Genomic DNA, 24,652 nt, shown 5'->3' with positions numbered 1-24,652 from the left:
GGATGATGTCTAAAGGTTTAGGATAATACCAATCTAGTCTTGTAGTTAAGAAAGGGCTTTGCATAACTTTCTCCACTTTCTGCTTCAGGTATATATCACATGCTGTCACAGAGAGCTGAAAGTGTCTCTCAAAGGAAAACAGTATCTGGCTCTCGTCTTCTCTCAGGCCTTTTCACAGGTGCCAGATCTTTTTGAAAAGATTGGCAGAATGTTCTGTACGTGACGTCCTGAACTTGGAAACCTGGGGGCAGCTTAACTTATTAGCGCAGTTCATGTTTATTCATGCAACCGGTAAAAACCATAATAGTTTGAAAAGCTGTGCGATCACCCACATGAAGCAGAAGCAATGGGTGGCATGTTGGCACCGGAGCTCAGCAGCAGAATGCTCATTTCAGCCAGCCATCTGATTTGTGTCATCCACGTGACTAATATGAACAAGAAGGACCATGGCCCCTCTTACTATCATATGGAAATCACTAGACTAAACAAATGCTCAGTTGTCTTTCCCTCAGCCTTGGGATATGGGGGGGATTGGTGGTCGGGGTGTAAATGGGTAGGGGGGTAATGATTTTCTTGGACAAAAGGGACAGTGAGATGGAGAAGAAAGTGTAGGAGTCATGGATGGGTAAATGGCCCATCACTTTTGGTGCTTTAGAGGTTGGTCGTAATGTGCGCTCGCATATCTGGTTGTGAGTCGAGGTGCCAACACGAGAAAAAAAAAACGCTTTCTCATGATGAATTGGAGACAAAATTGGAGACACACCTACGAGGCTAAGTTTAGGCTTAAATTCTTTCACAAAAAGAAAATGGATAGCTCTAGGTCACTCTTCTAGTGCTTTCAAGCTCTTTGAAAAGTCAGGTTGTTTCAGGTTGTTTTTTGTAGCAAAGGATAACAAGTAGTATTGTTTCTTGTAAAGACCTCTAAGACTTAGATCGACTTGATTATGTGCATAAAAAGTAAACTCCAGTGGGTCTGACTTCAGCAAGGACATCTACTGGTTTAGTGATGCTACTAATTCGACATGTGACAGATCTGTAATTGAACCAGTGCCAGCAGGACATGCTTTTTTGAACACTGCTGTGGGGCAAAACAATGAAACTTATCAGATTCTTTAACACACCTAAACCTGAGATCAAAATGGCTTTAAGAATGTTTAACCTGGCTTTCAACAGTAATACCACTGTAATACATTTATTTGAATTTCTTCAATCTGGTGTTTAGCATTTTTTGTAGAAACCTGCAGCTTTGTATACCTCATGTTATGTTTATAACTTTCGTGTATGTCCCGTCGATGGCGGAGGTCGTTTAATATCTCTGTGGTATCAGCGAGCTTTTAATGAGGGACCTGTTTTTTTAAATTTGTATTTATTAGCTGTTGCTGGTTTTATTTTGGTACTGCTTTTGGACCGTCTACTTCCTAATCCCTGTTCCTCAGAGTCCTTGCACAGCAGCTCTTTTTTGTTTTTTTACTACTTTATTATAACCAACTCGACTCATGCAGCACTCGTTAATTAGCAGAGAAGAATGTGAAGGTGGCCAGTGAATGGATATTGAAATGAAGCGGGATCGCGGTTGAGAAGTCTGAGATCTGAGTTTTGCGACCGCGAACCATGCGCGCATTCTTGTGAAAGATCTTTTGTGCTGCGGGTGTACTGCAGCCTCTCGGTGAAGAATTTCGACGTACCGCTACTGACATTTCACACGTAAGCACACTGGAGCCGTAAGAAGCCCATTATGACTCGCCAGTGCCTTTTTTCTCGTGATGGACAGAAACTCGGTTGGGCATCTTTAAGATGATGTCTCTGTTCCTTTCTCGGTGTAATTGATGGCAAGCGCTCCTGTGTGGAATGGAGGCTGCTGCTTGGCGTGCTGGGTGGCATGGCCTCTTCCCACTGGCAATGTTTGTGGCATGGCCGTACTGCAGGGCTGGAATCGGCTGCCCGCCCCTCTGATGCCCAGCGGGATGCCAGTCTGTTAGCGTGTTTTTCTCCATCCCACTATGCCACAGGGCTTTGATTTGTAGCACAAAGACCACCTGTGTGATTCAGGCTTCTAAAACAGTAGACGAGGAGCCTACCTCCCCCCGCCTGGAGAAAAAAGAATTCACGTTTATCACTGGTTGACAGAATGCCTGTCTAGAATCCACTCGTATCCACATTCAGAGCCTGTCAAAACACACTCTCTTGTCTTCTCAGAGTGATGTGGCGTCCATGGATGTCCTGACAAACAAAATAAGCATTTACGTAGTGTGACCCAGCGTCTGATCTACGGTGGGTATCGTGTACTTCTAAGGCGAAATGAAACCAGTTGAAACCAAGTAAACAAGTATTTAGTGAGGCTATGATGCACGTTAGGGGGTATTTATTTATTATATACAACACTCAGAGTGTGTGTGTGGGGGGGTGTGTGTGATGATAATGGATGGTTTATTTGAAGGGCTCCTTTTACTAGAATGTGAAATATTAAGGCAACGGCTGTGTTTTGTTGTTTTGGTGTCCAAATGAAGAAGGCAATTTTCTCTTCTCTCTCTCTCGCTCTCTCTTTCTCTTTCTCTCTCTCATACAAATAGTAGAATAAGGGCATCGTTCAAACACAATACAAACATAGTTATTCTCTTTCTCTCTGGAGCGTCATGTGAGTTCTTCAGCTGGCATTTTCTGGAAGGTGGCATTTGAGCAGTTCCAAATATGAAGTGACTGAGGTGTAAGCTGCATTTGCAGTGTTTGAAATTGGCTTTCTCGTAAGTATTTTATCAGCCTTTTGCTCTACTCTCGTGCCTGCAGGCCTTCTAGATGATTGTGTTGCAGAGTTACTGTGATCAATAAAATCGTTTATCGAAATTTGACATGATGGCCAGGCATATGGTACAACATTCCTAAGTTAACCTGCATATGTAAAACCAGTCTAATATACTCACTCACTCACTCACTCACTCACTCACACACACACACACACACACACACACACACACACACACACACACACACACACACACACACACAGCTCATGTCTGGCACTCCCTCGCTGTGAGTGGCCCACTGTCTGGCAGCTCTCAGTCAGCTGCGCTCTGCCTGCTGACAGTAAAAGGGCTGATTGATTTGCAGCCCTGAACGCTGGCTGCCGCCGGCATCACAGGCTAATGCTTCCCCCAGCACCTGTCTGACTCCTAATCTCTCCTTGCTTTTTTGTAGTCTGCACATAGTTTTTTAATCTGGCCTTTTTTCATTCGCACTCCTTGAGCGCAACAACCCCCTCCCCGCCGATCTGTGTCTGCATCTGCATGAATGTGCGTGTCTGTGTGCCATGTCAGTGTACGGTGTGTCTGTGGATACGGATGCTGAGGGCTGTGTCTCCATGGCAATAATGGCAGCTGGATGGCTGTGTGTGTGTGTGTGTGTGTGTGTGTGTGTGTGTGTGTGTGAGAAAGAGAGAGAGGATGGCATTGCCAGTGGTATCTAGGGCAGGACAGGAGATCCAGTATCCAGCAGGGCCACTTCACTGAAGATCTTGTTCCTTATTCATTCTGTCTATCTCTAAATGAAAGGCAAGGCTGAAGTGCCAAACCCCATCTTCTAGCTCTGCACTCTTTCGATCTCTCTCTCTCTCTCTCTCTCTCTCTCTCTCTCTCTCTCTCTCTCTCTCTCTCTCTCTCTCTCTCATTTTCGTTCTCTCAGGGTTGCTCCCGAGCAGCCTGGCTGTGCCAAACCCCATCTTCTAGCTCTGCACTCTTTCGATCTCTCTCTCTCTCTCTCTCTCTCTCTCTCTCTCTCTCTCTCTCTCTCTCTCTCTCTCTCTCTCTCTCTCTCTCTCTCTCTCTCTCTCTCTCTCTCTCTCTCTCTCTCTCTCTCTCTCTCTCTCTCTCTCTCTCTCTCTCTCTCTCTCTCATTTTCGTTCTCTCAGGGTTGCTCCCGAGCAGCCTGGCTTTGTTTCATTTCAGTATGCCCCTTCCAAGCCATTTTGTAAACCATTCTCATGTACGATTCACTGTTGGACCAAGGACAAAAAGACTAATACAAAGATGAACCTGACCAGAATCCTTCCCGTGCAAGCAATAAATGTTCATCAAGTAGATTTCACAGTCTGATCACTGCCCACTCCAACCCAAACTTCCCTGTCTGATCAATAATTCTAATACAGTTTGTGAGTCAGCTTCGCTTCTAAGAGCTATTGGAACTGGTGATCGCTTATGAATTGATATGTCAGGAGCAAACTGTTATGACCTCAAACAGAGCAATTTGTGTGTAATCTTTTATAGAAATATAGTGAAGTGGAAGAATAAACTTGAAGAATGCATGTGTGTACTGTTATTTTGACCTCGGTCTCTGAGTCATAGCATAAAACACAAAAAGCTACAAGTTGTTTACTACAGAGGTGTGTTTCTATTTTATATTTATGTGCATGAGTCATTAGACATGTACAACGATGAGATCATTAGGAAATTCCTTATTTACTACACATCTTAAAGCTCATATTAATGCCATAGTGTTGAGATGTTGGACGGTGCGTTTGAGCGAATGCAACCGTTGTGAAATCTTGGAGATATTCCAGACGACTCCTGACCAGCACACAACGTTATGATTTAGTATTCCTAGAAGATGTATATCTGATATTGCTAGTGAAATTCTACTACTCCTGTTATGTACTGCACATTTAATTCTTTCTTTCTTACCAACAAATAATCCGACAAATGTTTCCGACTGAATTGTAGAGTAGCTCCACTTCTAGTTGTGCCAAAGGCTTGAATCAAAAGGTTGAATCGTCGGATGGTTAGAAGTAAAGGCTGATAAGCGGTTGTCTGTTTTACTGCTCTTATTTACCCTGTGTAACCATCTCTTTGCATTTTACTTTTGCTGACCTAGCACAGGCACCACTCCTTCGGTAGCTTTAAATTCATTTGTATATCTTAAATGTGTATCCACGCCTTTCAGCCAGCAGACAATTTTCCTATTGTCTAGTCCACCTTTTGCTAGTCAGAATACTAGTAATTTTAGGGTGCAAAACAGCTTGAAGGACTTTGTCTGTCTCTCTCTCTCTCTCTCTCTCTCTCTCTCTCTCTCTCTCTCTCTCTCTCTCTCTCTCTCTCTCTCTCTCTCTCTCTCTCTCTCTCTCACACATTCACACACATATACACACACACACACACACACACACACACACACACACACACACACACACACTGTCCCGTTTCTGTCTTGTTTTTGTAATCATTTCCTTTCTCTTTAATCTCTACTCTCCCTTTGCCTTACATCCGCTCTCATGGTCTAAATTTGGAAGAAAAAGGCAATGTTTGTCTGCTCAGATGCTGTACTGCGTGCAATTTTGTAGCGCGTGTTCCAGCCCTGCTGTTCAGACAGTACACTCAGTCTGCTCTAGAAGATAATGCTTCTCTGTTTGACACTTTAAAACATGCCCTCTGCAGACCCAACAGTTCCAAAACGGTCCATGTCTCGCAGAGCCAGAGGCCTGCATCAGCCACAGCGTCTAGCCTAATCAGATTGGGCTTGCATTTGGGCGCATGCTGGGATATCGCAGCGCCCGCTCTAAAGCCATGAGCTGTCTGGCTGCCACAGATAGGCTGCCATTGTCTTGCTTTACCAGACACTCTGCCTGTCTGTCTGGGTAATGCCCGGGTGTATATGAGTTTTTGCATACTGAAGATCAGTTGTCCTTGCAATGTGTGTGTGTGTGTGTGTGTGTGTGTGTGTGTGTGTGTGTGTGTGTGTGTGTGTGTGTGTGTGTGTGTGTAAGAGTGAGAATGCGAAAAAGAGAGCAGACTTATGAATAGGGGAGAGGTGAAAACAGTGTTGCCATATCACTTCCTGTCTATTTCAAACCACTTGAGACTTCAACAGCTGAACATCATGCTAATGTGGCTCGTTTATGTTCAAGACACTCTTTCCACCCAAACAATTGTTCCGTTTCTCACTGCTTCTGCTCCTGCTGTTCTGTGCTTCCATCCTGTGGTCAAAACAAGAATTGCATTTTCCTGCAGCCCTTTTCTAACAGAATGAGGATTAAATCTGATTGTTGCTGTGTATGCATCTGTACCCTTATAATAAACGTTTTCTTTTTCTTCCCTCCAGCTGAATTGGAGTTTGTGCAGATAATAATCATAATCGTGGTGATGATGGTGATGGTGGTGGTGATTATCTGTCTTCTGAACCACTACAAACTCTCGACGTGGTCCTTGATGAGCAGGCTGGGCCAGGCCAGGAGGCAGGAGCACTCTCTGCAGCCGGTAAGACTTCACAGTGCTCCATCCCTCACTTCCAGTTGAAGAATGTGTATTAGCGAATTACTGCCAGCCATAAAAATGACTCAGCTTCATTTAATCAATATGGTGTGCAATATAGATCTGGACAGTGTCTGGAAAATGTTGAACATTGCAGTAGACTATTAAACAAAAGACATGCACAAGTATTGGCCTACTTGGTATAACCCGGAGGCAGTTTTGGGTTCGAAGTATTGGCAAAGTAAACTCCAAACCTGACGAGCTAGCCTGACAAATATGTCGCCTCTAGCTGTGTGATTCGATTAAGGCATACCGTTGTGTTTCGACAGAGCTCGAATGTAGCTTTAAGCACTGCATGTTAGCCAAAGATCCCATTTGCAGTGTTTTTGATGAATATCCGCACTACTCTCGCTCCCAGACGTGGCTTAATGATTAAATTTGGCCCAGCTCTGTCTAGACACTAGCGAAGAGCCAGACATGCACGCTGGCTGCTGCAGCGTGCGGGAGCGGCAGATAAACGTCTGAGTCGCTTTCATTTTTATTCATGAGGGGGAGGGGGTGGACCGAGGGGGAGCGCGCGAGTGCAGAGACACTGTCTGGAGGGAGAACACAGTCTGGTGCACTCTGCTGCTTTGATTTGCCACACACATGTTAATGCTGAGCATTAGTATTAGGGCATAAACAAGCCTTATTGGGCTCATGTTATTTATTCTGAGCAGATTGTTTTTTGTATCTTCCACAAGTCTCACCCTGACAGTGACACTGCAATGAATTTCCACTCCCTGAGTTTGAGTATTTAACTCAGTTCCTGATGATGCGACACATTTTGAAATGCGTTTTCATATTGCTTTATTTTGTTTGAAAATTGATTCCTTCTGTAATATGTTTTCTATTTAATATCCTATATTCCTCTCTTAACCTTCTGTCTCTGCTGATAGGAGGGATGTTTTTGGCCGTCAGATAGTGGATCCAGACAAGGAGCTTCAGAGGTGAGGTCATTAACCTTTGTGTGTGTGTGTTTGGTTGGGGGTGGGAGGTGCAGCTTGTGGTCTGTATTTGGTGAGGTCAGGGGGAGGAGAGGGTCAGAGTCTGAAGCAGGGCCTCTCTCTGTTAATCATTGCATATGTGTTGTGTCCCATTGGGGGTGTGCGGCACATTTCCCCAAGTGAACGTGGCTTTGAGAGTCCCTGTCTGGATGCCTGCGTCTCTCACTGCGTCATTAATCACTGGCTTTCTCCTCTGGCAGCGTCTAGACAGCTGTCTGAGAGACAAGACACTTTGCCTCTCGCTCCAAATTGCCCCTCATTAGCCACCCTGGCTCGAACTGAAATGCAGCCCCATAAAACAAAGCTGTCTGTCTTATTGGCTGGCCAGCATGGAGATTTCCCACAAATGGAATAATTTGATTGTGTTCATAAATACGGGTGCTCGTTCTCAGGATGAGGCTTTGTTATTTAGTATAGGAAATGCTTCCTTATGTAAACATTTTGTTTAAGTTTCTCAAATTGGATATGTCTGTTATAGATGATGGCAATTTCAAGCAATTAATTAATCACTTGTAGCCGTGTGTGAATGGTGTTAATCCGATGTAAACCTTCTTTCTAGTTTGCTATAATTTTTTTTTAGTGCTTCGGTTTTCTTGCTTAAATAAAATAATCGGATAATAACAAGCCATTTAATCAGTAGATCCTTAGTGTAGGAGTAGGGGGAGAGCATTATCAGGGAGCAGGGAAGGTTACCTCAGCACCAAAAACTTTAGTTCAGTGAGCATGCTGCAAGCATGTGTATGATATTACCTTATTCTGTCAAACCCCTGTAACTCTGCCAATGAGACACTTAATAACTAATGCGAACAAGAACACTGTGTCTTTGGAGCCTTGAAGGACTTTTCTGAAATTACATTCTACACAGTTAAAGGACTCGGGTATTGCATTGCCTTTGATTTAAGAGATGGGCAACAGTCTGAGACTGGCCAGGTTACAGTGTGGTCTAATCCTTCACATGCTTCGGATGTTTTAATGGGGAAGGTTTCCTTGGCCTTTGCTAGTTATCCAAAGGTTATTATTCAGACAAATATTTATTGTTGTTTACATAGTCCTTTAATAGCAATTATCTATTTATTATTCATTTATGATCTTTTTCTGCATGGGTTGCAAAATATACATACTTAATTATTTGTACACATTTAGGGCTTTGTGTTTGTTAATAATTTTTTTATTTTGCTTTTCTTTAATTTTTTTTCCCCCTTTCTCTGTTTATTTACTTTGTAATGAGGGGGTTTGATTTCCACATTCAGGCCCGGGTGTGGGTGTAGTGGTGGGTTGAGAAGACGGGTTTGGCAGAAGGGAGAGCAGCTTGTGCCATATTGAAAATCAATCACAATTGTGAAAAAATGCAATGCGTAGAAATTGAGTGATGATTTTTTTTTCCTGATTCAGTCAGTAGGTTGTTAGTGTGCGCAGACTTTGTGGCAGAGGATATAAAATTGGCCATATGTAGTAGCAGCATGAACATAGTATTGGAATATATTTGGGCTTTTATGAGTTTCTTTGGGATGTTTTATTTATTTGTTTATTCTCCTGTTCTGGCTTTTTAAACAAACTGCATTATATTTCTTTCAACACTATTGCTGCAGACTATGAACCATTGTTCCTTTGACTCTTTTGACTGCAGGTGGTGTATGCACCTCATCCTCGCGAGCGCTTCAGCACTCCCTCATTCCTGCAGCGAGACCGTTTTAGCCGTTTCCAGCCTACCTACCCTCTTCTGCAGCAGCACATCGACCTGCCACCCACCATCGCACTTTCGGATGGAGAGGAGCCGCCGCCGTACCAGGGCCCGTGCCCGCTGCAGCTGCGCAACCCCGAGCAACAGCTCGAGCTGAACCGCGAGTCAGTGCGAGCGCCACCCAATCGCACAGTCTTCGACAGTGACCTGATGGACAGCCATGGCCCGTGCCCACCTAGCACCAACACAGGCATCAGTGCCGCCAATTGGAGTGCCCACGGACGCACGGAAGGCCCTCCACCCGCTTACAGTGAGGTCATGGGCCACTACCCAGGCACAGCGTTTTACCTTCACCAGCACAGCAATAACCAGTCCTCCTCCGTGCCAACTGTGCCCGGTGCCAGGACGCGCCAGGGCAGCACGGAAAGCACAATAGTCCTGAGCAAAGCCAAGGACATGCAGAGAGGGGAGCTAGTGTAAGGTCGGCTCTCCATACCCTCTCCTTTTACCGGCTACAAAGGGGCGTGGTCACTATCTGGACACTCCCATGCACAACATAAAATGCATCTGTCTTCACTACAAAAGCAGAGCCACATTACAAGAAGGAACCAAGCGGAGCAAAGCTTACAAAATAACATTATATTGACTGTCTCTCATACAAAAGACATAGCAAAGCTTTGTAGCGCTATTTTGTACTTGTGTATTGTATTCGAATGGGAGATTATATTAGCACATAGGTTTTTTTTTTAGTTTTGTTTTTTTTGCCCCCTCCCCTTTTTTTTGGTCATGTGCTCTACAAAACACCAACACATCCACAAAATCAGGACAGGACTTGGAGTCGAGGATATGTTTTTCAAGACCATGATCTGTGCACAATTGAGATTTATAAAAAACAACAAAAAAAACAAACAAAAAAAAATTCTAATCGAAATCCCAGTGCCAAGGTTTTTGTGTGTGTGTGTGTGTGTGTGTGTGGGGGGGGGGGGGGGGGGGGGGGGTTGGTGTGAGGGTAAACACTCGCAATTATCCATTTAAATCAAAACACACAAAAGTTGCACTATCTTGATTGTGAAAAAAGAGAATGGAAATGCAGTGCATGGTCTTTGTTGTTAAAGAAATGCCGTGATCTGTAGAAGCTCTTTACTTCTGCACAAGAGTTACTTCTATCCAGCCTAAAAACCCCTCCCTCCCAGCTCTTAATCCTCCTCACAATCCTTCAGACATTTATACCTCTTAAGGTCAGAGGGATACTAACAGAATGTTACTTTCAATTAATATTGTCACTTTACAGGCAGAAATGTTTTACGATCATACAGTAATTACTTTTGTTCGAAGTGTAGACTTTTTATTTTAAGTATCAAGCAGTCTGAAAGACTCTTTCTTCCTGTAGCAGTGTTAAAATCATTTAGTTTCTCTATAATTATCTTAAACCACACAGAAAGACGACGAGAAAAAGGGGTCACATGAGCAGGGTCGTGCTCGTAAAGTTATCGATTTATGAACTGCAATCAAGGCTCTTGTAATCCTTTATACGCGTTGCACTCGGCCAATGACAAAAACCAAAACGGCATTTATTTATCCTTTGAACGTTTCTACGGACGCGAGGTGTTATCGTGTGCGTCGTTCAGCATGGACGGAAGCTTCTCCTGGCTTTTCCTTACTTGAAACGGCTAATGCTGCCCATTCGTGCACTCTTTCACTTTCAGTCCCTTTCAGACCCCCCCATCTGTACAGCGTTGTGATGGATGGTGCCATAGTAACCAGAGAGAGCAAAAACAAACATAGCCTATGCTGCTGTGCTGTCTGCATCTCCTAGATTAGGTAGGATAATCAAGTGTAGTGACACAGTGAAGCTAAGGGCTAAAGTAGGGGTTGTTTACTGTAATATCTCATTAACCCAGCCTTCCTCTGATTCGGTTGCCTTTTCTGCTCGTCCCGTCTCGCTCGGTTTTCAGACGTGTCCGTGTTTGCGCACGTGGTGTGTTTCAGGTGGGAAAAGAGTGTCGATTTTAGATCAACTCCCGCTCATGGAGAAGCAGTAAACGACCAGTGCCCGGGGCGGGACTTCATATCGGATTTTTCCACGCCGCATAAAAAAAAGACCTGAACTGATCCCAGTCTACGATGCCTGTGAATACAAGCCCTTCGATGCGTTGCATAAACTGCATGCAATCTCCTCTTTAATATTCAATCATCTTCTTACTTTCAATCCATAGCATTGTGGGTATTTGGTGAACACATCCAAACCATGGTGCTACATTTAACTTGTAGAAGTTTACAAAATGAGCAAACTTTGCTGTCCTTGTCGCAGTGAGTAGGCGGTCAGCGCTGATGTGGTGTGAGAGATGGGACGCGTGCAGGCTGGTGGTTAACTGACACTTTTGTCCAATGGGAAGTTAGTTTGCCAGTAAAAAAGCTCTGAGCTCTTAGATGTTCATTTTTGATCAGGACCCAAAGGAACTTTTGCCTTGTTATGCGGAACACATCCCTTTAATGTCAGCTTTACAGACTGAGAATCACCTTTTCCAGCTCTTTTTCTTGTTTATTTTCCCGCTCATCCAGTGCACTGAACATGGACAAACATGATTCTTTTTGAAACATCCATCATGGTTGTTTTTTCCGTTGAAGACTTTTTCCACTGACACGTGCTTATCCACTGCCTTTTTGTTCAACATTGTGGGTAGATTTTGAGAATCACTGCCTTGTGTGTTTGGCTGTCCCCTATAGTGCGTGTGTGTGTGTGTTTCTGTGGAGTGCACTTGTGTGGGTGAAAGTTTATTCATGAAGATGATGTGACCTGTAGGCTAGTTTGTCCAGCTAGATTACGAAGCTTGGTTTCTCAATCCGGCTCTTGACCTCAAGCCTTAACTGCCTAATAGTACACTTGAAAGACGAGATATTTTAGTGGACACTGATTAAACCCGAATCCAGACTAAAAAATGAAAGCACGTGTGTGTGTGTGTGTGTGTGTGTGTGTGTGTGTTTTTGTAGAAAGCCAGAGAGTACAGCATGCATGTTCAGGGCTGGTTCCCTGATCATATATTGAGGATGTACAGACACCAGTTTTCTCTGAATCACCATTGTGTGTGTGTGTGTGTGTGTGTGTGTGTGTGTTAGTGTTAGTCCAGGACTAGGTCTGATCAGTGTTTGGAAGGACACGAAGGATCTCTGTTATTGAGCATTTACAAAGCGAACAGAGCCACTATCTGTACACTTCATTAACCTGGAGGTGTTTTGGGCACAAACTAAAACTAGCCAAGGATCAAATAAGCAAACACGGTTCGGTCTACGTTCCTTCAGTCTAGGTTTAATCTGTACCTGGAGAGCTGAAACTCCACAACCGACCACAATCGTTTTCTACTGCAATGCCAGCATTTAGTAAGGGCTTCTGCCAGCTACCCCACGCGTCGTGTTCTGATTTTATCTTCGGCAGGTTGAGATGGACTCAGCAAGCAGCGCCACCACTTGCAGAAAGTCTCGACGACGTTCCTCTTTGTTTCTTCGACTGAGAAGCTCAAACGCGCTACAGTCACGCGTTTCCTCCCCTCATTTTACTCTTCCAAAGAGCTCCCGGAGCTTATCCTTCATCTGCGCTGTTTAATGCTGCTGCTATCGCTGCTGCTGCTGCTTTCACCTTTCGATTGCAGTCTGGCCCATGCCCACGCTCCTTTTCCCACCCAATGACCATCATTTCATCGTCTCCACTCGGTTTTTCCCGCTTCGCTTCGTCTGATTGTTGTCCTTCGCCACAAAACAAGTGCTCGTTTTCGTTGCCCGTGGAATGAGGCGCTTTTGTTTGCATGTGCGTATGATGCGAGCGATCTCGGTGCCTAATGTTCACCTTTTTGAGCAGACGTAGGAACCCACTTGCACTCTTTAAGCTCCCACCTTCGGTGTGCCTCACTTCCAACGGTGCTTTTTATTTCACCGGTCTGTCAGTCTGTGTGTGTTTGTTTTTGTTTTGTTTCTTTTCTTTTGTTGTTTTCTTTTGTAAGGTGCTGTAAATAACTTGAATATGTTATGCACACATATCCTACCCAATGGGTAGAAACCACAAAAGATATTGTTAATATTGTAATATAATGTATAGATTGTATAAAAAATTTAACACAGTGGTATCAGGTTTGTAAATGCCTACAGTCGAAAATGTGCATTTTTTTTTTGTCTTTTTTTGTGAACAAGGAGGTTTGCAAACAATACTTAAATATGAATTACAGAATGATTACAAAGTACTACTTATTTTTCTTATGGATGATAACAATATTAACAGTATGAAGTTATGGCAGTTGTTCTAGGACAAGAGAGTTGCTTGATATAGAGTCAATGTTTTTTTTTTATTTATATAATCCTACCCTCAAAATAGCATAACTTGTATACATTGCAGTTTAATGGTAGAACTGGCGAACCCATGTAGATCTACGCTACAGTACATTTTCACCTTCACTACACACAGTTTCACCTACAGCCTGAGTGAGAACGCGTCGGACGAGCTAGCTACGACATGAACACTGTTTTAATCACGTTTACAAAATGGATTCAGTTCCATACAATCATTCGGCAGCCAGAGGGAAATCATGTTCGGGAAAGTGACTGTAGCATCGAAGGGCGTCGTGATGTTCTCGACATCTGCATTTAAACACGCAAAGTTCTACCGCTTTGTTCCAATTCACCAATACGAAACGAGTAGAATGTAATACAAAGAAATCAAACGAGTCCCTACGTTCCCCTGGTTGAACTGGTGATTTAGGACGGGGATGTGCTTCACCTTAACATGCAGACAGGTCGAATACATGTGTTCTACACGAGCAGTAACATCTGAACCTACAGAAATACTCCAGCAGAGACTTTGCTGTTGCTTCTGGGAATGTTGGAACGTGTGTATTGCATTAAAATAAAAGAACATCACTATTCAGCCTTTGTTTAGAAAGTGCATATATTCGATATTATTTAAGGTACTTTGTAACCATGTAATAGCCAGTCTTAAATTTGCCATGCAACACTATGCTTCCAGCCTTTTACTAATCTGTCCAGACAGCAACGACACTGACACTTCTACCATTCTTATTTCCTACTTATTTATTTCACACATTCTGTGTACGTGGTATGTCGGAACCAAATTGTTTGTTTCTTTATTATTTTTATTAGAATGACAATATCTGCTGGGTGTCCGCTGTAACGTTCGGCACGTCCACCTCAACGGAACTGAAGATAATGTATATAGCAACTTCATTTCTCCAGTGCTCAACGGCAGGGAGCCTCGAGAGGTTCGTGGTTCGAGGTGACGCCACAGAAGGCTTGTACCCTTACGAGCGCCGACTGAAACTCAAATTGCGCCTCGGTTTGTTTTCCTCAAAGCATAAGATGCTTGTGCGCACACCACCGCTAACCCTAACTTTCCCGCATTATTGGTCAATACTGGACTGCTTCTGTCATGGACTTTTTCATGTTTTTTTTTTTCTCTCCATTTATTATTTTAACAAAAATTGTACCCCAGCATTTTTTTGTGCGTGTGTATGCATAAGCGTGTACTTGTATTTGGCCATACACGTACATGCATATGTTTATATACACGTTAAATATATGTATTTTTGCCTCTTTTTATTTAAGCAATTGTGATGTACTAGGTTCTAGGCCTAAGGTCTGTTATTGCAATACTTTTTCAAAAAAAAAAGTTCAAAATAGTCCAAAAAAAAAAAAAAAACCTGTTGCTCTAAATGCTGTTGTAGTCAAAGATTTTATGCTTGTACTGCTGTGGTCAAACTACAGCGAAACCATTAAAAACATACAAAAAATATACCACCACATCGAAAGTTTCATTGCATAGCAACACACCTCAATAACAGGAAGCAGAAATTCAACTGTGTTTGCTTGGTTCATATTCAGGTTGAGTGAATTCAACGGTGACAGGAAAAAGAAAAGTCATTTATTAGATGATTATGTGTAGATACATTTCTTTCCCAACACAACGTGTTCATTTATTAACATACAGCTTTATTTTAACATGAACACAAGTAATCAAATGGCTTGAGATGATTTCCTCAGATTCAATTTACCATATATATACACACACACACACACTTCTATTACAAACATGTTTATCATTAAATATCTCGATTTGCTCTTTGAGCACAAATATAGTCACACAGCATTTCATTTCCTAAACTCAGCACTTCTGGAGTAGGAGTATTGCTATTTCAACAATAATCCAATAATCCTGTATATTTCATTGCTTTAAACTTGTGACATTGTGAACATTGATGCTTCCACAAGATTTTCACACAGTAGAGTCATTGGAAGAGCACTGGTCCTGCTCTGCTTGTATGCTAGTGGTTTGTCTTCAAGCCACGGGTGTAGACACACCTATATAGGAATAAGACAAACGAACATGGGGATGGAAGAACCTGTGAGCTGAGGGAAAAGGTGATGCCACAAAATGGAGCTGGATTGACATACAGTGTAAACATGTCTGTCTGAAGCCCAGCTAGGTCACATGTGCCAAAGCAGCATGTACAGGAAACAGGCAGTACAAGAAACGTGTGGATGAAATGGTTGTTTCCACTGCACTTGAGAAATATTTGCAGAAATATTACACTAAAATCTGAACCATTCCTTCTCGGTTCACTGTTGAAGCTTTGACGCTGGGGCATATAATTGCTTTACATGTAACTTGTATACGAATCCAAATCTGTCTGGTTGAAGTTAAAATCCCAAACCCAGTGCACTCCCAGATACACTCCTGAATTCTTGGCCTCAGGGTTCTCTCTCTACAGATACACTACACTAACATCTTCGCAGCAGCCATTGTATGCTTTACGATGCTTTACTGCCATGGAAAAAAAAAAATAATACAATTCCTGAAGATCGTGACATGCATGTCTATGAAAACCAAACAACTTTTTTTTGTCAAGTGGACCATTTTTTTTTTGTACCATTAGTATATGTTTTATCCAGGAAAGGGACTTATGGTATATCATGGTTAATCAGCTTTCAGAACAGGAATATTATCCACAAATGAAAAGTGTGGCTGTACAGAATTTTATTCCGATCAAGCATTAGCCTCACTGGAGTCCACCCGGTTTTTAATATTCTCTCAGTTGTAGCTTCTACTTCACTGGATTAAAAACCTGCCTCCACAATGGCCCCTTCTGTATAAGACCGGTCACCTCTGGTTTTAGAATCAAGCTACGTTATCTCAATGATCCGATTATGAACCTTAACTTATTTTTTAAGCTTCACCACAGTCTCGTTTTCATGTGAACCATACATACTAAAGGCAAAACAAATTACAGTACAGTTTGATACGTGAACTCTGGCCTGTTATAAATTAACTCTTGTGCTTGTGAGCCAATAGAGAATGAGAAATTTTAGTCTCTTTGGTTGTTGAAAAAACATGAAGTGTTGCTTATTATATTGGCAGAATATTGCCTTTTTTTGTTCTAATATTTGTATAATTATTTTTTTTTGTCAGTCTGCTTGCTAGAATTTTTTGTTAATGTGCATTTATCCACAACTTTCTTTTCTCTGTCCTTACTGAATAACCTTAAAAATAAATAAGAATTCGGGCCCATTGGTTCGTTTCAATTTGCAGCAAGTCAGAGCATTTGAGACGCATCACAACACATTTACTGTTTGGAACTGATTAGTAGAATTTCATCGTTATTTTTTTTGTTTATTTGGGTTTTTTTGTTAATCCGTTTTCTTCCGTAAAGAGACTTTGTCTTTGGTCTCCTGCAGCTTCTCAGCCAGCTTGTCTTTCGTCTCCTCCATTTTTTCAGCAAAACGCTCTTTCGTCTCTCCCATGCGCCCAGAAAAGAGGCCTTTAGTTTCCTCCATTTTCTCTGTAAATCGTTCTTTCGTCTCCTCCATCTTCTCAGACAGTCGTTCTCTGGTCTCTTCCATTTTGTCCTGTAGGTACTCCTTGACCGGAGGAGGGGTGGAGAAGTAGCCATGTTTACGGAGGTATTGCACTGACAGAGATGTGGCTCCGAGCGTCACCGTGTACCTGGCTGGCGTAGCAAGCTGATCGGGACATAAAGCTGATGAGTGAAACAGCATTTTTTTTGACAGATTTCTTACTTTGTGTTTGTGCATTAGATTAGTGCGGGCGATACCTTATACATTGCGTAGGCCGTTAGTGCATATCCACCCTGAGAGTCTCGCAGAATATACACAATCTTGTCTGGTAAGCCGATGTACTCCAGAAATGGCACCAGGTTCACCCCTCTGGCAAAAAAAAAAAAAAGATGCGAAAACATTTAAGCAATAATAGAATACGGCACGAGGATTTATGATGTCCAGTGCAATGCTACAGATTTTTTAATGCCAAGAACAGTATGTCCTGTATATGTTTGCTCTTCAGAGGACTGTGAAATGTATATGAATGAGAAAAGCGGATTGACTTTATCAGAACAGATTTACGGTTATCAAGAAACATTTTCCGTAACAAAATTGTGCTTGGTTTAGAAATATCAACAGCTACGTGCAGCAAAGGTTTAGTGAAAATCAAGGATGTGCAGCAATTTCATCCATACTGCAAAAGCTTGTTATCAAGTGTGTAAATAATGAAACGAAAGGATGAAAGGAAACAGCAGTGCTACTACTAACAGGGAGAAGCATGGATTAATGCAGATCAACTACAAAGAAAACCAATAATGTTGAAAGACTTGTCATACAGTAAAGAGCTGTGTGTGTGTGTCAGTGCTGTGGACTACACACAGCCTTATGATGTTTAATCACAATGTGTGATTAAAAAAATATATATATACAAGATGGGAAAATTAGGATTGAGCCAGAGCCATAATCTTATAAATTAATATTCAAATAGCTGAACTTGATAAGGAAAAAAACAGTTTGTAAAACAAAATAAAGCTACATTTTCTACATTGTTGATTTTGTAAGGAGGAAAAATGAGACAGGTGAGGTGCACGAGAAAATATATGTGGTTTTATGTAGCCTGAAATAGTAATAATAAAAATTATGATAATTCAATCCTATTATTTCCATTGAGAAACATACATAAAATACAGATAGTTACAACATAAAAATCTCATCTAATGTCAGATGATGGAACGGCTTATAATCTATATATAGAGTGGAAGTGCACAAGCAAAATCTACAAAAAAGGGAGGTTAAAAAAAATGATTCAACTCACTCATGGGTAAGAAACAAAAAACTAGTAGCAATGGCAGAATGTATATTAAATATCACAATGGACAGAAAAATATACTTATCTTCCTGTTTCAAGTTTTTTTCAGATGTTTTGATGATTAAAGCAGATTAGTGAGAATTAGCAATATTCCTTGGGTTTATTTTTAGAGGATCGTGGAGGCTCTTGTATTTGCACTAAACAGAGTTACTTTTGTCAATCCTACATCATTAAACTCATTTTTAATCATCCAATAATAAAAATGTGTGTCATTTTAACATTATAATTTTTTTTTTCATTTGTTGTGAGCGGTTTGTTCTTTCATTTCATGTGACTGAAAATGAGAGCTAGCTGACAAATACAAAGCCAAGGTTCTCAACCAGTGAGGATAAACATACTGGAGTACTAACTATAGCCATCTTTTACATGGTCTGCTTTTTCAGGGTGTGAGTTTCTGAAATTCATGTATCCATCTTTTAATGTCTCTTAAGCAAGCAGTGTAGATAGATCAGGGTGGAGTTAGTCATGTCCGGTTTGGTGAACTCTAAGCCCATATTTCCTCATGATCTGTTTAAAAGGATGTAAATATGGAATAAAACAGGGATCAAAGAGTCTTGTAGGCCACCGTGTTTAGAAGACACCGAGTAAGATGTTCCTCAGGACGACGGACTGAGAGCGGACATACTAAAAAGCGTTGTTCCATGTAATTTCCATAAAAAGTCGAATGGTATGTCTGACCAGCTGCACTTAGATCCATGAGGATCAACATACCATTAGAAAGATACCAGTCAAGTGACATCAGCAGCTCACTTAACAATAACGTGCATTTTCAGTGCTGTGGTTTCTTCTGAAAAGGTCGCAGCCACTCAGACTTTCTGCCAAAATTTTGTTGTACAATTGTGGTTAAAAGTGGGCCAGTAATTAAGTTGGAGAGCTTTTAGGGACTGGATTTATCACAGCGTTTTTTCAGGAGCAAAGACTGTAGATCAGTGTATGAAACAGTGTGTGTATCTCTGTTTTATATGTACACTGGTGCTTTATTTATGTTTTAACTACCTGTAATCATCATGCTGCTTCTGCTCCTTCTGTATTCTGTGCATATAATACCTTATATATCTTGCACATAGTTTCATATACATTTTCTATACATAGTGTAATTTACTATTTATAGTATTATTCGCTCAACACCCTTTGCACATATCCACTTTACATAGCTTATTTATTTACCTGCTGTCTGTGTTGCACTTTTTTTTATTATTATAAATGCTATTATTTGCATTTCTGGTAGATGCTGAACTGCATTTGGTTGCTGAGTGCAAGTACTTAGCAATGCTAATGTGCTGTATTCCTTTTATACCACTTCTGTAACACTAAGATTTATTAAAAAATATTACAACCTGCTTTCTATGCTATTTAGAATTTACAGTTACATTTCTGAGTTCCTGTTTTTCGCTTATGTAATAACAGCCACTTTACGAGCCCTTGATTGTAAGAAGGCAAAAAAAAAATTTCTGTGTCTTGCTGCTGACACATGAATAAACAGTGTTTAAAATTTGTTTAGAATCAGATTTTCAAATTGAACAGCACCATTTAAAAAAATTATCAGATTACTAGCTTATGAAGATGTGGACAGTTACATCACCGAGGCATTAATGCAGGAAGTAACATATTAATTTAGTTAATTAGCTGGTTTAACCCCCCCCCCAAAAAAAAAAAAAAAAAAGAATGAAACATTCAGGTGACAAAAATTTGCACTTACTTCATTGCAGCATAATAAAATGAACCAAACCACACAGTGGAAGTGACGAGATGCACCGGAACCATAACTTTGCCATACTGTTTAAACATCTTCTTAAACCTCTGATAGAGCCCAATCGATTTGTCCTGCAGTGGATCTAGGTCTTTGTTGCACATTGGGGAGGCTCCTGACTCTTTCTGGCTTCTTTCATGCTTCTGTGCAGCTGTTTGAACTTCAGGACGTGTCTTTTGGGACTCAGAGTTCCTGGTGTTGCTGGAGGAGCTGAAGCAGCGTATAGAGAAGCGGTTTACATGAAGAATCTGTGCACCAAAACTCAAGTCTCTCATGTTGAGGTCCAGGCACAACGAGCGCAGCGGGATGGCTGCGTGATGCATTACACGCTGCATCATCTGTTCGAATTTCCAAACTCACACAGCCTAAAGAATAGAAAACACAGTATCAATACCACACTTCTATTCCCTCAACTAATGTCTGTCTTCTGTTTCATTATTAATAACTTAACATGGGCAAATCGTATGAATGAGATCAAGGTGCTTACAAATCTACAGTGGTGTGAAAAAGTGATTTCTTATGTTTTTGCATGTTTGTCACACTTTAATGTTTCAGATCATCAAACTAATTTAAATATAGGTAAAAGATAACAAGTGAACACAACATGCAGTTTTAAAATGAAGGTTTTTATTATTGAGGGCAAACAAAATCCAAAACTACATGGCCCTGTGTGAAAAAGTGTTTGCTCCCCTGTTAGAGTTCAATTTCTCTAGCAACACCCAGGCCTGATTACTTCCACACCTTTTCGCAATCAAGAAATCTCTTAAATAGGACCTGCCTGAAAAAGTGAAGTAGACCAAAAGATCCTCAAAAGCTAGACATCATGCTGAGAGCCAAAGAAATTCAGACAACAAATGAGAAAGAAAGTAATTAAGATCTATCAGTCTGAAAAAGGTTATAAAGCCACTTCTAAAGCTTTGGGACTCCAGTGAACCACAGTGAGAGCCATTATTCACAAATGGCAAAAACATGGAACAGTGGAGAACCTTCCCAGGAGTGGCCAGCTGACCAAAATTACCCCAAGAGCACAGCGACAGCTCATCCAAGAGCTCACAAAAGACCCCACAACAACATCCAAAGAACTGCAGGCCTCACTTGCCATAGTTAAGGTCAGTGTTCATGACTCCACCATAAGAAAGAGACTGGGCAAATATGATCTGCATGGCAGAGTTCAAAGACAAAAACCGCTGCTGAGCAAAAAGAACAAAGGCTCATCTCAGTTTTGCCAGAAAACATCTTGATGATCCCCAAGACTTTTGGGAAAATACTCTGTGGACTGACGAGACAAAAGTTTCACTTTTTGGAGCTGTGTGTCCCATTACGTCTGGTGTAAAAGTAACACCTCATTTCAGAAAAAGAACATCATACCAACAGTAGAATATGGTGGTGGTAGTGTGATGGTCTGGGGCTGTTTTGCTGCTTTAGGACCTGGAAGACTTGCTGTGATAAATGGAACCATGAATTTTGCTGTTTACCAAAAAATCCTGAAGGAGAATGTCTGGCCATCTGTTCGTGACCTCAAGCTGAAGCAAACTTGGGTTCTGCAGCAGGACAATGATACAAAACACACCATCAAGTCCACCTCTGAATGGCTAAAGAAAAACAAAATGAAGACTTTGGACTAGCCTAGTCAACATCCTGACCTGAATCCTATTGAGATGCTGTGGCATGACCTTAAAAAAGCCGTTCATGCTTGAAAACCCTCCAATGGGGCTGAATTACAACAATTCTGCATAGATGAGCGAACCAAAATTCCTCAATGTAAGTTATCACAAACACTTGATTGCAGTTGTTGCTGCTAAGGGCGGCCCAACCAGTTATTAGGTTTAGAGGCAAACACTATTTCACACAGGGCCATGTAGTTTTGGATTTTGTTTTCCCTCAATAATAAAAACCTTTATTTAACAACTGCATGTTGTGTTCACTTGTGTTATCTTTTACTAATATTTAAATTAGTTTAATGAACTGAAACATTAAAGTGTGACAAACATACAAAGTTTTTTGGACTGTATTTGGACACCTCACCATCAAATCCATGTGTTTGTTGAACCTCTTATTCCAGCTTTAGTTTCTGTTTGCTGTTAGAATAACTTTTGCCTTTTTTAGGAAAAATTTTGTAAAAATTGTGGAGCCTGGCATTGTGGATTTGTTTATTCTGCCACTAGCGCCTCAGAAAGGTCAGGCATTGATATAGGGTGAGGAGGTCTGGGGTATAGTCAGAGTTCCAATTCATAATAATATTTGGCTGTCAATATCTTGTTTCAAAGCAAATAATCAGAACTATATTCAAATAGTGGATAACATAAGGAAATGCTAGGGCCAGACAAATTACTTATGATGTACAGCACATGTTTTGTTGCTGATTATGAAAGGGATAATGAGTGCACCAGGCTATGACTAAAATATATAGAGTAGATATTATAAATCAAAAGACTTTGCACACCACTGTTAGTTTCCATAAAACACAAAGGCTAAGGGAAATAAAAGGGAAAATGTGTCTCCCTAATCCACTTCCCAAAATGTTCTTCAGGTCTTTGTGGGTTGGGTTGAAAAATGTGTATGTCGGTTTCCAGCAAACAACAAAGAGGAAGCAAAAAGATTGTATGGTGAAAGTGTGGAAAAGAAAGATGTGGTGTTCTAATTCATCTGCTAATGATGATGATTCAAGGCAGCTAAGCCATGCTTTATTTATTTACACCATGCTTACGTTATTATTTGCTTGCCACTGATTTCTTCTTGTCCTATCCAAACATATGTTTTACAATATCACAAACTACTCCAACAGAAATGACATGACCAAGCATGACTAAGCTCATTTGACTATTCTTTGATCCTACAGTGAAAAAAACCGTATTTATACTGCACTTGCATCACTTTACCTCCATGATTTAACTACAGCCTGTGACGTCACACTATGTTGAGTGGCCTGTAACATATATTATTGCTGGTGCTTCTAGTTTTCTGAAAATTTGGAAGCTGTGCTACCTGAGGACAAGTTCACTACAATCACTCAGGAAACTACTGCTTTGACATAAAATAATACAAAATAATGTATCTTGCGGTTTTTTGCTGTGCAATTACTGCTTATGTAATACAGAAAACCCACGAACAAATACAAGCTGATCCACTTTCACCCGGTGTGTTATTTTGGACCAATTTCAAACATTTGAATGTTGATTGTGTCCCTCAGTCGTCCCCTTTATATGTGGATCAGCTTTTTGGAAGAAAATGTTTTAAAAGTCCTTGCTGTCGGAAGTCGTCGCCTTCAGTCCAGTGGGCGTGGCTTTATCCTCAGTAAACATGTCCTAAATATAAACGCTGTAGACACAACTACATCTCATCCCATTTGTGCTACTTTCTATAGTCCTGTCTATTTATACAAAACTATACACATCTAACACGTAATTGCCAAGTCCACGTGCCCTTTGTATGACTACTTCCGAGTTTGACCGCTATCAGTCAAAACGTCAGCATGGAAATAAAGTTGAGATCAGCAAGTAATAATACAAAATATTAGATCTGGACGGTGTATGAGAGAGGACAGTAGGGACATTAAGGTCACACAGACACACTACGAGCTCTACATTACTGTGCAGTTCAATATAGCTAAGCTAATCGGCTAGTTCACCGACCCCAAAAAAAAGATGCTTGCTAATCTTGAAATATCCTACACACAAAGACATTAGATACAGATAAGAGTGTGAAGCGAAGCTTACATTAAATTCGAGTTCAGTCGGAGTCTTAATGTGTCCTCGAATGCACGCTCCCCGCCATGCTTCTGTCTCTGCCATGCAGGCGCACACACTGCTGCACATGGACTTCACCCGCGCAGTGCCTCATGGGAAATGCGGTCTTCCACGGTTAGCATGTGAGACTGAGTCATTAGCGTGCGTACTTAGAACTTACCACCCCACAATGTATCAATGCAATATGCAATTATATTAGCTTCTAATTCAAATATTTTCACAAACAGTAAGTAAGCCAAAAGTTGCTCCAGTAAAAACACACACACCAGTCACTTTAATATAAACACCTCTTCAGGCGCACCTTCAGGCGCAATTATCTAAACAGCGACCATGTGCACAGTGCAGTGCATAAAATCATACACATTTATGTGGGATGCTGGTTGCAGATGAGGTTATTGATTTCACTTTAGGGCAAACTGTCTTGTTCTTGGTGTGAAATATTTAATGGCCATGTCACTGCATGAAGAAGAATTCACTATGCTTTTTCATAGTACTGATTTTGATTTTATTTCATTACAGTATTTTGCTGAATAGTGTCACGTCCTTCCCACTCTCAATTGCTATCTGCCGGTCAATAATAACATATAAATGAAATGTACAGTTAAAACCAGATATTTACATACACTAAAAAAAAAACCCACAAAAACTTTTATTTCTTTACTGTCATACATTAAATCAGAGTAAACTTTTTCTGTTTGTTAAATGTCAGAATTGAGCGAGGGAGAATTTTTATGTATTTTTATTATTACTTTCATCAAAGTCAGAAGTATACATACACTTCCTTAGTATTTGGTTGAATTGCCCCGAAACTGTTTCACTTGGGCCAAACGTTTTGGGTATCCTTCCACAAGCTTTCTACAATAGTTTGCTGGAATTTTGGCCCACTCCTCTTGACAGAACTGGTGTACCTGGGTCAGGTTTGTAGGCCTTCTTGCTCGCACTCGCCTTTTCAGTGCCGCCCACAAATTTTCTATGGGATTGAGATCAGGGC

At 41.1% G+C, this 24,652-nt stretch overlaps 2 protein-coding genes across 3 annotated transcripts in view; one reads left to right on the top strand and one right to left on the bottom strand.

Moving 5' to 3' along the window:
* Positions 1-14,754, top strand: part of ldlrad4b (low density lipoprotein receptor class A domain containing 4b) — a 78,310-nt gene extending 63,556 nt beyond the window's left edge. For both annotated transcript variants that reach the window (XM_083555112.1, XM_083555113.1), the window contains 3 exons: positions 6,085-6,239; positions 7,172-7,222; positions 8,907-14,754. In XM_083555112.1, coding sequence (XP_083411238.1) covers positions 6,085-6,239; positions 7,172-7,222; positions 8,907-9,440 — 740 coding nt within the window. In that variant the 3' untranslated portion in view covers positions 9,441-14,754. The remainder of the gene's footprint in view (positions 1-6,084; positions 6,240-7,171; positions 7,223-8,906) is intronic.
* On the bottom strand, positions 14,090-23,792 carry fam210ab (family with sequence similarity 210 member Ab). Its single transcript, XM_083555279.1, has 4 exons — positions 23,632-23,792; positions 19,865-20,280; positions 17,072-17,183; positions 14,090-16,979 (listed from the first exon to the last, which is right to left on the bottom strand). Exons 2-4 carry the CDS (start codon positions 20,251-20,253, stop codon positions 16,647-16,649), a joined length of 834 nt encoding a protein of 277 aa, XP_083411405.1. The 5' UTR covers positions 20,254-20,280; positions 23,632-23,792; the 3' UTR covers positions 14,090-16,646.
* Positions 23,793-24,652: the final 860 nt, after the last annotated feature.

Source organism: Silurus aristotelis, assembly GCF_946808225.1.
Source record: "Silurus aristotelis genome assembly, chromosome: 1".
Taxonomy (NCBI): Eukaryota; Metazoa; Chordata; class Actinopteri; order Siluriformes; family Siluridae; genus Silurus; species Silurus aristotelis.
Note: the sequence above shows the minus strand (reverse complement) of the source record. Positions and strands in the feature narration are given on the sequence as shown.

Coding starts and splice junctions, on each gene's coding strand:
- fam210ab (XM_083555279.1), bottom strand. CDS start 20,253: ATGATGCAGCGTGTAATGCATCACGCAGCCATCCCGCTGCGCTCGTTG. Junction 17,184..19,864: donor TTTTATTATGCTGCAATGAA/GTAAGTGCAAAT, acceptor TTTTTTTGCCAG/AGGGGTGAACCTGGTGCCAT. Junction 16,980..17,071: donor CGGCCTACGCAATGTATAAG/GTATCGCCCGCA, acceptor TGTCCCGATCAG/CTTGCTACGCCAGCCAGGTA.